Below are 14,110 nucleotides of genomic sequence, written 5' to 3'. Positions count from 1 at the left end.
GAAAATCCAGACTTCATTAGTCCCACTGCTGATGAAATGATTTGTTTACCTAGACACTACAAGTGTTTTTGCAAAAGATGTATTCTCTGACATTCTTCCATTATTACTTTTTTCTTGATTTATATCCTATCTATCTAAGCCATTTTCCATCACTTGAGGAACTGCATCTATCATCTGTTGCCAAAACAAGCAAGTCGGAGCTGTTTTTCAGTGGCCTGTGTTTTGCAGATACTTTCCTTTAATTGACTTGGAACTATCAAAGGCACAGAAATGACAGTGAGGATAAAAGTAACAATTTTTTAGCACAGTCTAGATTTGTATGATTGTTTAGTTGTAATTTCCTTACATCTTTGCTTTAAACTTGCTCCTACCATCAATGGCTTAATGATTTTGATCTCCTCTTAAAAGCTCTGCATGAAAACATTGGAATATATTTTCAACGTTTCCCTTGAAGAGACAAGGACATTTCTTGCTGAACGGGAAAAAAGAGTGTCCTATGTAATTATGACATTGTGAAGGCAGGGGAGAAAAGGGAGAAAGAAAGAAAAGAGGAGGGAGACAGAAGGAGTGCTGCTTCACTAGGAAAACTTTATCAGAAATCAATAATGTATTACTTCTTTAAAAGCAAAAGAATTGAGAAAGACTGTATTGGTGATTAGTTATTTGAGATGGAAGAATTCAGTACACCTATTACAGTGAAAAAAACATTCTGGCCACAACTCCTTCTGTTTAAAGCAAGGTTTTGATGTTAATTCTGAAGAAGAATGTTAGCACACATGCTCACTGGGTTGCAAGCCTGCCCTCTTGTTAGACAGTTCTCCTAGTTTAAAAAAAACGAGTGTCATGCCATTCATTAGGACTAAACAGATAAATTGAGTGGTATGGGTCTTTCAGACATAACAGAACAACACATTTCATTTTCAGTTTCTAATGTGCACTTTTAACAAGAGGGCAATCCAAGAAGTCAGATGAAGGGTAGCGTGTCCATTTTGATAGGCCAGCGCCTGATTGCCAAAGACATTCTGTAGGTTAAACGACCCAGACAGATACTGTACAATAACTTTGCTTGGGGTTTTTTTTTCAGATGGATGTTTAAAAAAATCATCACACAGAATAAATAAATTGGGCTGAAAAGAATCACACTGCAAATCCTTAGCATTTAGTCAGAACTATTTTTAAAGGGCAGTGAATACTCTTTTCACTACGGTTGCTTAACAGTAGCCTGTGATAAGATGCTGCTCCTTTGAAGCACACTTTACCTGTGTCTCAGGGATGATGGGACTATCTTCAGCAGAAATTCTGAAAAAGGTGGATAAAGGTGAAGACACAATAACGGGGTTTGGCCTTACAAATCCACTCAGATCACAACTAGGGATATCATTCTCTTCTTTCTTCATGACCAGGGTATCCATGACATAAAAGACATTCCAGGGAATCCATACTGTGTGATACTGTGTCAGGAATGGTGATCGCTCAAACACCAGTGTCAGAGAGGCACCACCATTTGCTACCAAGTCAAACCTAGAAAAAAGACAAAACAACAGAGCTAACTAGTCAGCAAATTCCCAAAGCTATCCATAGCCTCCACTTTACAGATTGATTCTTTCATTCTTCATTCTGCTCTGAAGGCAGAACAGCTCTACTGGGGACAATGGAGAAATCAATTAAATTACAGTACATAATACTGCACTAAGAGAATGGAGTGTTTAGGATGCTGTGTTTAAATTAAGCAAGCCCTTCTCCCTCTAAAGCATACAGTCAGCATGTTTAACATTTGAAGAATGTAAAAAGTAGAGCTATGGTCAACCCCCTTTTTTTATGTCTTTTGTTTCCATTATTTTATTACGGTCTTATAGTTATGAACAGCTCTTCAGTAATGGCTTTGCTGTCTTTATGACTTCGAAGTGCTTCAAAGGGAACTCACATTCCATCTTGGCGAGTGATTGTATACCCATAGTCTGGGTAGTGCAGAAAGGAGACATTAACTCCAATGAGTGGTGTTCCATCAGCAGTTAATACTTGGCCCCTTATGACAGATGCAAGACTGTGAAAAAGATGCAGGATCAAATTACAAAATTGTTTCTTTCTGCATAGTATCATCTAGCATTAAAAAAAACATTCCTGAGACTCAAACACTTTTACAAGCCTACATAATTCACACTGTATAAACAAATACCTCAAAATCTAAAGATGGTGATTTTGTTTCTACGTTGTTGATTTTGCTTTGGTTCATTTTGTCTACAGTTAGTAAATAAGACCAAAAATTCACCAAAGAATTCCAAGAACTTATAAACTCTAAATGTTCCCACTCTGAGTCGTATCTCTGGCAGACTCCTAAAGAACGTACTTTTCAATTAGTATCAAAGCAATCTGTAAAGCTGCAGGGACTATGAAGTACAAAATTTAAAAGAGCAATAAGGAACATTTGTGTAACAACTTTTAATCAACTGCTGTGCCCAAACACATTAATGCTGTTAAATTACTGCAAACGCAGTAGTTCTAGTGTAAATCATCTTCCTTCACTCAGTGAGATCCCAGACACCTGCTTCCTGTTGCTGGTTTATTTTCACGTCATTACTGCTTTATACAGCACCAGTCAAATAGTTTATGCAATTATACTGTCATGCACTTAATAGTTCTATTACATTAATTCATAATTTATATTATTTAGCGAGCTCAGTTTAAAAAGTGCAGCTTTGCTTTTCCTTCTGAAGTGTTTTCATTGCTCTGATGTATTTCCAACTGAGCTAGCCCAAATCAACTGGTTAAATAAAGATTTATTTAATCATTAATCAAGTGCCTTGTTTGAATACAAGTATGAAGCATGGCAAGTATCTCTGTAACTTACTGGCACCGGCAACTTGAATTTTGAAGGAAATGAGACAAAAGAAGCTGTTTGACATATTAAGATCAAAAGTCTCTGCTGAAAGTCCATGACATAAAATTTGCTGTCACGATATATCTTCTTTTAAATGTGAATCTGATACACTCTTCAATTTCCTATTAATGAGGGAAGTATAGTCGTGCTCACCTCTTATTAAAAGGACTTTCTCCAGGTATGACATGAGTGCTCTCTGCTCCAATGAGAAAACTGATCCGGTCATAAAATGCTTTGGCAGCTTGCTGAGATGGCGACTGTTGGCTTTGGCTGATGATGTCTTGGGGATCAGGTAGTCCACGACAGTAAGGCTGGTTTTGGCAAGAACTCTGCAAGCAGCAGTCGGGATCCATGCAGTCAACTAGCCCGTCTGTTGGCAGAAATACACACAAATGAACAAACTCTTCCTTCTGCCCCTTTGCATCTGAATGACCCAGCCAGCAGAGAGATTAAAAAAATTATGTAGTATGAAAGAATCCTAACAAAGATGTTGATGAATTCACTTTCAGTTAAGAATGGAGAGTGTGTTGCCACCGAGTCCTTAAACTCCTGTGGACGTCCATGTGATCTGAATGCATTCAGTACTGTGTATAAATTAAATCTGTTTATTCAACACTTTTCTAAAATCATGCTGAACAAACTAGAAAATGAAGGCACTCATGCTCTGTATACACTGTTAACTTATAAATATTAAACATTTTAGGTGAGTCTAAATAGCTTTTATCTAAGGTTATTTGGCTTCCTAGAGAAAAGAAAGAAAGTAACTCCCATTCGGCAGATCTCCTGGAGTTTTTTTAGCATATCTATGCTGCAAGTAGCTTCAAACATTTCACAACATTTATCAAGGCAGATTCCTTTATATCTTAACAGAAAGATTCTGTTGCTAGTGGCAAAGGCAATTTCTGCAACTATTTTGCATGAAAGTGTGTAAGAGACCAAAATCTGTATTTAACATTTAGATTTTATTCTAAGTAAACTGGTGAGGTACACTGGCCAATATAAACAAGATTTAAACACATGGGTGCTTTTATGCTTATGTGCTGAAATAGTCACATATAATAAGCACGAGATCTGTCACATCACTGGAAATCTAATTTGGTGAAAGATTAAAATCAAGATCAAATCTATAACTACTAATTTGCTGTAAGTAAAGTCGTAAGGAAAACGAGCCTGGAAACGTCAGCAACAGAAAATACCTAGATGAATGCAATACGGTGTCACACAGTTGATAACTGTTCCCCCAAAAGAACAGCAAGACTGAAATAGCTCAAACATTTTATTATTCCATTAAGGTTAGAGATGGAGGTTGCTTGCTCCACTAAACTGAAGAATATAGCAGCGCAGTACTCAGAGGAAGCCCATGACTGCCTCCCTCGCAAAAGAATCTAGCTTTACTTTCTAAGGGGAAAAATACCATCCATTTTTGTTCAATCACATGTTGAAAGACTCTAAGTAAACAGAGATCTTCTAAAGGTATTCCTCTAAGGATTGCTGGTCTATGTGCATCAGTTAGAGGACTGGCAAAATACAAAGGACTGGGATTTCTATTCTTTTGCATATCTAAAAATTGTATTTAACTCATCTGACATTGAAGTCAGTTCAGAGAAATAAAAGAGATGAAAAAGTCATCATCAAGTATATCAAAGTTTAAACTTTTTTAAAGACAAAACAAAGAACACTGATTTTTCCTGGGATAAGGAAAAACTAAAGGGCCTTTTTCCTGGGCTGAGGATACATCAGAGGTCCATGAATAGGTCTCAACAGTCTGGAGAAATGGGATGATGGCAACCTTGTGCAGCTCAACAAACTGAAGTGCAAAGTGTCCTTCACCTGAGGTGGAACAATCTCATGCACCAATACATGCTGAGGACAACTTGCTGCAAGGCAGCTTTGTGAAGAAGGCCTTGTGTGCCCTGGTGCACACCAAACTGAACACAAGCCAGCAATGTGTTCTTGTGGCAAAGAAGATGCTAATGGCATCCTGGGCTGCATTAGGAGTGTTGCTATCAGGTCAAGGGAGGTAATTCTTCCCCTTTTCTCAGGACAATTGAGGCCACACCTGGAGTCCTGTGTGCAGGCTGAGCTTTCTAGTACAAGACACACACATGGACATACTGAGAAAGCTCAGTGAAGGGCCACAAAGATGGCTGAGTGTGACACATCTCTCCTGTGAGGAAAGGCTGAAAGAGCTGAGATTATTCAGCCTGGAGAAGAGAAGGGAAGTCTCCTCTATGTGTACAGATACCTAATAGGAGTCTGTGTAAAACAGACCACCTTTCAGTAATGTCCAGCAAATGGCTATCAGACAATGGGCACAGACTGAAATGCAGGAAACTCACGCTAAACATCAGACAAAACTTTTCTTAGATATTCAAAAGCCACCTGGACATGGTCCTGAGAAACTTACTTTAGTTGACATTGTGGGACTAGATGATTTGCAGAGACTCTTCCAACCTCAAATAGTCTGTGACTCTAGTGATTGTCTAGTCTCATTCATGCACAGTATGAAATCCTTTCCTGGATGAAGTGCTGACCTCCCTTGCTGGTTTTAACTCTAGAAGCCTGGATCAGTGTCAAAGCTGGGGGTACTGATGGTAAAAAGCATAGTTTCGGGGGTTTATATCTCTGTATGGTCTCTGAGGCAATATCTTGTGCAGTTGCCAAAGAAATGCTCAAATTCTGTCATTCATCTTTGTTAGTTTATAAAAAGCAAATGTACATCTGGAGTATAGTCTGCAGGTCATAAAACTGCATGAGATTGACACCTTCTGAACTAATCAGCTGGAAATGCATTTTTACAAGCCTCTCTGCTAACATCAATCAGAGAAAGAATCTCATTTTCACCAGGCAAGATACAGGGATGTGCTGTTTGTTATTTTTCTGTGGAGTTTATCAGCAACTTGCCCAGGCGAGTGACGGATGGTTATGAATCTGGCTCCTTATAACTTGAGAAAACATTTTTCATCCTTTCTCTGTACTTCTGTGGCTAGAGCTATCTAGTACCACTAAGATGAGTATTCTATTGCAGAGTAAAATTTCCTTTCTGAAATGGCTTTGCAAAATTATCGATGAATTTTGTTTAGCCTGAAAAATATGAGACTTGGCTCAACACTGGCTTATCAGTTCTATCATTCAAACATGACAACAAAATTTTGAGGAGAACAGAAACTCCTGCATCCAGCTGGACAATCATTATCAGTCTCAGAAGTCTATTTTGGGCGTTTTTTTGAGGCTTTGTTCTAGATGTAAGAGGCTCTTCTATACACATAAGATGACTGGATAGGGCAGGGTGATAGGTTGGACTGGATGATCTTGGAGGTCTCTTCCAACCTGCTTGATTCTATGATTATTGTTTTCTTCTTTCAAAGCTAAAAACTGTGGCTGTAGAAGTCTTGAATAATGTTCTCTTTCCTTTCATTGCAAAATGCACAGAATTGCAGTGGAGCGTGGCCTGGTGATGTCATAGCTTATTTGGAGAGACTAGTGAACATCTCAAAACATTAAATAAGAGGAGTCAAGACAGAGGATTCCCACACTTATGAATGTCTACAAAATAAGGTGCATCAGTGGACATGGTTTCTTTTGAATGGAATTTAAATGGTAAGTAAAAAACTGCAGAAGGAAGAAAATCAGGGGGACAAAGTAAGTCCTGGGCACAAGTTCTGCTGATGTCAAGGTGAGATTGTGGCCAAGTGCCTACATAAATCACATTCTTGGGAAATAAGCTGATTGTATATTTAGGCAACTAAAAACCTCCATGAATTGAAAATCAGTGTCCACATAAGAAGAAAAGAATTTTGGAGCTAGGAAACTGGCCATCCCACCAGGATGGTTTCAGGGACTGTTGCACATTAAGGCAAGAGGCTGGAAAGGACAGAAAACTGTATTAACAAATCTCAGTTACCTTCACACAGCTCAATTTTACAACAGGCTGTAATCAATGGACTCAATTATAGATACCAAAAACAAATGCCTGTAGGAGCAGCTGGTTGCAAAAGCTACAAGAACAGACACAGCCCTGCTGTGCAATCTGATCCATGTGAACCTGCTTTAGCAGGGGGCTTGGATTAAATGATCTCCAGAGGTCCCTTTCAACCCCCTCCATTCTATGGTTTTGTGATTTATTCCATTAATTGAAATTTGTTGAGTGTTCTACTGCAGTATCTCTATAAACATGCCTACAGTGTAGTCCAATTCAATATTCCTGCTGGAGTGACTGTTGGGCTTTAAATGAGCTTTCACTCTAGGAAGAAATCCTGGATTCACCATGGACTATGTATATATCAATTAGGCACTTCCTAGCAACCACAGATGCAAACAAAAAGCTGAAGAATAATGGGATGTGTTTGGGCAGAAACCAGAGGGCATGAGGATGCTAGTCCTAATTAGGACTAATTCAAGTAATTCCAATATAAACCTGCTGAAATTTCCTGAGCTTGGGTTATCTTAGTACTTAGTAACCTGTCTGACATTCAAAATATTCTGTGGCAATAATTTCCTACTTTCATTAGCAGCCTGCTAAAACAGCAATGGAAATATAAGTTATTTATCCCATTATATTAGTTTGGTAAGCATTTGCTATCTGCCACTATGAGAGAAGATGCAATGGTTTAGGTAATCTTCAGGCTGAATTTACACTATCCTGTGACAATGCTCACCAGGTGTAGGCTATGCTGTCCTGTGCAATTACAAAAACATAGTAGTTCTAAGTATGATTATTTGCTTTATTATAGTATTTATTTTCATTTTAGTAATGAAAGAGTATTAATAATCCCTTAAATACTGCTGGTGGAAACCTGTAACTCTTCTTAATATTTGGATACGAGCTAAGAAAAAGCAAACTTAACAAAGGAATCTGTTCAATAAAGACCTACCTAAAGTAAAGAGTAAACAACTTACTCTCCCTGCAGTGATGACAAAACATGGCCTACGTTGTTAAAGTATAATAGTGACACATTTTTTCCCAAGTATAGGCATTAGACTTATTCCACCTATGGATGGCTCTGACTTCCACGTGGGAAAATAAAAATGCTCGTTCCAGAGAAAGGAAATGGTCTGCAAGATTCTCAGAAATCTGCATTAAAAGGAAGATTAGTAGTAACTATCCCATCATATGTCAATAATACCTAGAAGGGAAAATGATAAAGTATGATCACAATGTCTCAATTTGATTAGCATTTCCTGTGGGGAACATTCCCGTTGAGGTCCTTGGGATGCTCATAATCACAGAACTTGAACAGTCAGTCTCAGAAAGGGCTAAGTATTAAAGGAACAGTAGGCACTTTTATTAATGAATTATATTAATATATGAGATAATTTTTTTATTCAGTATAGGATGGAACATAAATATTAACCACAGCATCTAGAATAGCTAACAGTGACCATAACTTTGATTATGTAACCACTGAGTCCAGCGTGATAAAGATCACACTACCTGCAGACAAGGCATACATTCAGCACAAGTACTCTGATAACCTAATCTCCCACAACAAACAAATGCAGCAGAGCCGTTCTTACACCGTTCCCTGTACCTGTCTGGAATGTGAATGGCTGATCGTATGAGTTGATTGCAAGTGCTTTTGCAAAGGGGGAAGAAGCTCTGCTTCTCTTTACAGGGGTGTTTCTGGCAAAGAACTATTTGTTTTCCCAGATTTGTTAGGTATGCTTCCATTTTTTAATTTCATTATTATGTTTAAGCCCTTTTGCTCAGCCACTAGTCAAAGACTGCTCTGTAGTGAAGCATATAAATTAAGGTCCACTGAAAGAAATACCAGTGACAAATAGCATTATAGAGGTTTTACCAATCCCTTCCTCATACCCAGCTGCATAGCTTCAATAAAGGCAGTAACAAAAGACAATTGAGAGAAAAAAAAAAAAGCAGCAAAATACCTAAACCAGCCTTTTTTTGGGGGGGGATGTAATATTGTTCTTTCTTCTTGAAGTCAGCCTGTTAGCTCCTTCTGCTCCAATTCCTTGTTTCCTTTTCCCCTTTTCCTCACAAACAGCTATTAATATTTTCAGTCTGAAGGAGCATCTTCTTTTCCCTTGTTTCATTTAAGTGCATCCCTGTTGCACTTCTTCCTCCCACTCTTCTGTTATCTGCTCTTGACTCTCCCTCTATTATGGTTAACATTTACTGAATCTGTTTCAGTTTATCTCTGGGCTTTCAACCTTTTTTCCCCCTACACCATCCACTTCTTTTCTTACAAGTTGTTCATGTTCTAATGTAGTTTTTCATCCTCCTTGCTTCATCTCTTTTCACACTTGTAGGTCTCTCTTTCTTACACTCCTAATCTCCCAGCCCATCTGAACCTAATGCCTTGAACAGCACATCTCTGTGTGGAAATGCTAAGGCTAGTCATTCCTCTTGCTCCCTTCCCACATGCAGAAATTCACACTAGTTCAGATTGCACATATCATACTGGCACCTAAACGTGCAAAGCTGACTCAAAGTAAACACTATGCAACAGAAGAGGATGCCAAATCAAGTGACGTGTAAAACAATAAACAGCAGCACTGCTTTCATACTGTTATTTATTTTCTTCAGGAAGGAAATGCTGCTGTTATTTATAATTTGTGAAGTCTAAGATCTCAAATGCAGTCAGGATGTGAGAGCAAACAGCCAACTAGCAAAGGCACGCACAATCTAAAGCTGAAAAACAAAGTCAGAGATGACTTTATCATCATCCAGAGGCCCTAATGGATTTTCTTATCTCTGCTCTGAATCTGAAGGTGATGAGAGAAGATGAAGAAAAACAGACAATAAAAGCATTATGCTGATCTAATATTTGCATTCACAACTAGTCTTGGTGTTGTGTGCTTTTTTGTGTGATTCTGGAGTCATGCCAAAGTGACAGCCCCTCTGCCTTCCCTACTCTACAATGATGACTGCAGATTGATTCCTTAAGTCAACAGTGCTGCCTGTATCTCACTGCAGATTGTTACCTGTCACCTGAATGACAGACTGCAGGAAAGAAAGCCAAAATATAAGACTTTGGGGAGCAGTCTGTTAGTTATCTGAGCATTCACAGATTATGGAGGGCTAAGATCTCTGTATATTAAGACAAACACTTGTTTCTAGCAATAAGTGAAAATGTAAACTCCTTACTTGGCTTTTTCTCTTGGGAATTTCCTTGTAAGGTCACTGAAAATTTGAACCCCTTTATCTCCCCCCCCCAGCCCCGTCATTACAGTTCATTGAATTGAGGCTACAGTTTATTCCACTATAAAGCAACACTGCAAGGTAACTAAGGTGATGCCTATCCTTTCCTAAGTAGAATCTCACCTATAATAAGAAGCTTGTAAGGCTTTGCTGATACACAACAGAAAGCACTGAATATCACAGTATATTCTTACAGGTATAAGCATAATGAAATCTGTGCGTGGTTCTCATGGTGCTATTTAATCAGCTGACTGTAAAGTCTCCATTCCTTGTTCTCCCCAGAGTTAAATATCCAGTTGGCATGTCTTACCTCCTTCGTTGTCCTTACTGTCAGTGCAGAGAGTTTCCATGGCTACGTCACAGCCTGCTCCCCTCCAGCCCGGTTGGCAGACGCAGTGCCAGCCGTTTTGGTCCAGCGTGCACCTCCCATTGCTGTTGCACAAGCCAGGGCAGCCCTCTGTTGAAAACAGATAAAGAAGAAAAAATAACAAGTGACTTAAATATTGCAATTATATAGACAGAAAAGAAAAATACAAACAAGGGACACTTACTGGGAACAGGCCTTAAGAACAGCACAAATACTGTAATTGCACATGGAGTGAAACAGCAACATTACCTGGGGAACGTAATTCTTAACAAAGTGGCATCTTTGATTGGCCTGACACTTGAGACACCACTTACCTGTACAGGCAGGAAATAAATGCATCAATCCTCTAAATACCTGCAGGCCAGACAAAATTAAGTTTGGGTTTTTTTCCTTTTTTTTTTTTCTCTCTTTCTTTTTGGGCAAAATAACAAGAGATGAGCGCACAGCTGTGTAAAATGATACATTTCTCTGTGCCCATAGAGTAGATCTCTATGCAGTGCATAAACGTTTAAGCTCCCTGTTAGTATGAACAAATCCCTCCAAATTCTTGAGCAGGAAAGTGGGTGTGATTTTAGGCAGGCAATACAAGAGAAGGTTAACTTTATCTGGTCTCAGAGTTGCCGTATATTCATGTGAAATTACAGTGCGTTAAAGAACTGCACAAAGTATATGCCAGTTTTAATGACTATACTTTATGCCAAAATACATTCCTTTTCACAGAATAAGCAAAGCCCAGGAAATAGTGAAGCAGCTTAGCATCTATTCTAACAAACATTGGGATTCAGGCTGCATACGGATGTGACAGGACCAACAGGATTTTCAACTAAATGTAATAGCTGTGCGTATTTGATTACTTAGGACGGACAAAATGAAATACCATAAGGACCACAATAAAACATTGATAGACTGAACAAAAACACGGTAGTGACGTGCTTCAAGACAGATAGCAGAGAGTGATTTCTTGTGACAATCTCCCTAAGGCTTTTGTGCTGTTACCTTTATATCCTATCTTGTCTGCTTTTATGGCCAAGGAGGGAAAATTTGGGAAACAATTAAAATAATTTAATATATCCAAAAATCGATAATTGTTTTCAGTCTAACATTGCATTAAAAAAGAAAACAGTATCTGTCACTTCCTAGTGATGAAATCTGGCATGCAGCCAACATGAGCTGAATGAGGATGACAAAACTATAAATATGTAGATTTTGGTGTTCCTTATCTATGACTGTGATAAGACACTGACAGCAGCAAGTACAGATATGGCACTAAGTATCTTATGAGAAGGTGGCTACAAATCAGGTATTTTTGGATACAGCAATGTTCTGTAAACTTTTATCCAAAAATCCTATGTAACTTTGGTTTGTGGAACCACTATTCTTGTGAACTAATCTACTGATCCATTTTGGTTAAGCTTAGTTGAGTCCAGAACAGTCTTTCAGAAGTAACAGCCAGTACTTTTTTCTCTAAAGACTTCTGAATTCATGGACTCCTTTTTACTATGTAACTTCAAATTAGACATATTCCTCCCAAAAAAGTTATAATGGCTGCTTAACTCTTGTCAAGGTACTCTCAAATGGCAGAGGATATGTCTCATAAGGAAGGACAATGATATTATGGCTGTGGATACTGTGCCATCATGCCAGGCTCAGATTAGTCTTGCTACTCTTAGTCTTTCAGCCTGTACCTATTAATAGTGTTCACTGACAGTCTATACTGAGAGCTGCTTATTGCTTGATCTTTCTTCTGTTTAATTCACAGAAGACTTGCACTTTAATTGCAATACTAACAGAGCACTTCAAGAGTCAACTGGGTATGCTCAAGACTATTGTGTGAAAGCCTGGGTATTGCCATGAATATTGCCATATTCTAATGAAAAATAAAACACAAATAAGGAATAGAGAAAGATACTCAGGGAAAGAGAGGTAGGAATATTCTAAACATTTTTTTAAACCAGATTTTCACCATAACTGAAGATACAAGACTATTTGCTGTTTCACATTGGGCCTTTGCATCGTGGAAACTGTTAATTGAAAATGTTGCACAGAGTATACAAGCTTCATACAAGTCATAATTTCCTACAGATTTTCTGCATTCAGATAAACAAAAGCTTAAAAGCCTGGGGTATGCTATTGATCTCTCTCTATATAAGCACAGACATATCTATAATTAATCTGTTCTTTGGAACTAATAACACCCGTTCTGTGACAAGAGTATTGCTTTGTTTGTTTCCTAAATATGCAGTTTTGTTGGTAGAGGTCCAATGACTAATAAAGAAAATGCACCAAACAGCAAATGAACACTATCTTCAGTTTTTGGTTGAAAAAAAATCTAATACATGTAGAGAGTTTGCATATAAATGTGTAATTACTGATAAAACTTCATTATATAGTATAAGAAAGATTTAATTTTTCATTTGAGATGAGCTGAAAGTCACATGAATTAAATCTATAAACCATGGAATGTATGTAAGAGAAGATCCTTTGCCCAGACTAGTATGTTTGTAACAATATATTCATATTCAAAGAACACATGTAGGTATAAGCATGTCATCAAAGAGCAAATATACAGTACCTTTCACTATCTTATCCAAATAGTGAGCTTGAGAATTAAAAAGGAAAAAAAAACAGACAGACATTTCAGAAGTGTCACATAAAACAAGAGTTGTTCAGAATTCACATGCAAATCAAGCAAGTGCACCTGACATGAGAGGTTCCACATTACAAAATGAAAATGCATTTCAAAGCTTTTAAAAACGCAAGAAATTCTCTTTTCAGCAAACACCATCATGATTCAATGCAACTATTTTAGAAAGGATGCCTGCAGAAGGAAGTGATGCTACCTGTCTGAGACTATGTTTTACTTTTGACTTCACATGCTTTGATTTTCATGTGTAACAGAAATACAATCAAAGCTAGCTATAAAATGCAATTTTCAACACAACATGAGTAATTACTTGGCTTATAAGCTTTAAAACACTGGAAGATCTTTGATTTGTAGGTCACACATGACCCTGACAGCATAACAAGAACACTATCTTAATTCTGTCTAGATGAACATGATTTTGAGGAGGAATAGTTTCTTCTGCTTCAATTTAGCCACAGTTATTCTTCTGAGCACCAAGCATGTAAAACAATTTAGACTGCATATATGAGATTGTAGAGTGTAGTTGGGTGAGTAGCATGGTGATCCATTTCATCTGGAAAAGTGGGTGAAAATTAAACTTATGATTTAGATGTGTAACAGTAAATAACACGATATATCCAAGAACAACAAGACTTCTTTCATAAGTTATGACATTTAGAATTTCACCAAAAAAAAGATGAAGCAGACTGATGAATGACAAACAGAGCACAAGATGGTTTTAAGGTAGCAAGCCCTACATGAAACAAAGCTGAGATGGGTTATATCTACCCACCCTGCTTTCAGGAAACAAAAATCAATTGCAGATGTGTTAAAGCAGTTATTGTCATATAGTAATAAAACCACACAGGACAGGTCCATCACAGGCTACCAAATCCAGCCACCTGCACATAAGGTGACAGGATACTGCAGACCATTGTGTGTGGCAATACGCCAATTTAAGTTGACAATGTTGGACTGAACTCTGGTTTTGCTGTGGACTAGGTCTCTCAAAAAAGCCCTTGGGGGCTCTCTTACCATCAAAATATGACCTTTCCTAAATCCCTGCTGTATGATGCCCCA

General features: G+C 38.0%; 1 protein-coding gene across 35 annotated transcripts in view; it reads right to left on the bottom strand.

The window, feature by feature from the left end:
* TENM3 (teneurin transmembrane protein 3) overlaps positions 1–14,110 on the bottom strand; it is a 1,288,622-nt gene that overhangs the window by 61,407 nt on the left and 1,213,105 nt on the right. For 28 of the 35 annotated variants that reach the window (XM_064148897.1, XM_064148896.1, XM_064148915.1 and 25 more), the window contains 6 exons: positions 12,980–13,006; positions 11,404–11,424; positions 10,351–10,497; positions 3,032–3,248; positions 1,925–2,044; positions 1,260–1,521 (listed from right to left, as the gene is read on the bottom strand). In XM_064148897.1, the coding sequence (XP_064004967.1) occupies positions 1,260–1,521; positions 1,925–2,044; positions 3,032–3,248; positions 10,351–10,497; positions 11,404–11,424; positions 12,980–13,006 (794 nt within the window). The remainder of the gene's footprint in view (positions 1–1,259; positions 1,522–1,924; positions 2,045–3,031; positions 3,249–10,350; positions 10,498–11,403; positions 11,425–12,979; positions 13,007–14,110) is intronic. The other 7 variants (XM_064148916.1, XM_064148918.1, XM_064148921.1 and 4 more) reach the window with 3 other exon arrangements.

Source organism: Pogoniulus pusillus, chromosome 9 (genome assembly GCF_015220805.1).
Source record: "Pogoniulus pusillus isolate bPogPus1 chromosome 9, bPogPus1.pri, whole genome shotgun sequence".
NCBI classification, from domain to species: domain Eukaryota; kingdom Metazoa; phylum Chordata; class Aves; order Piciformes; family Lybiidae; genus Pogoniulus; species Pogoniulus pusillus.
Note: the sequence above shows the minus strand (reverse complement) of the source record. Positions and strands in the feature narration are given on the sequence as shown.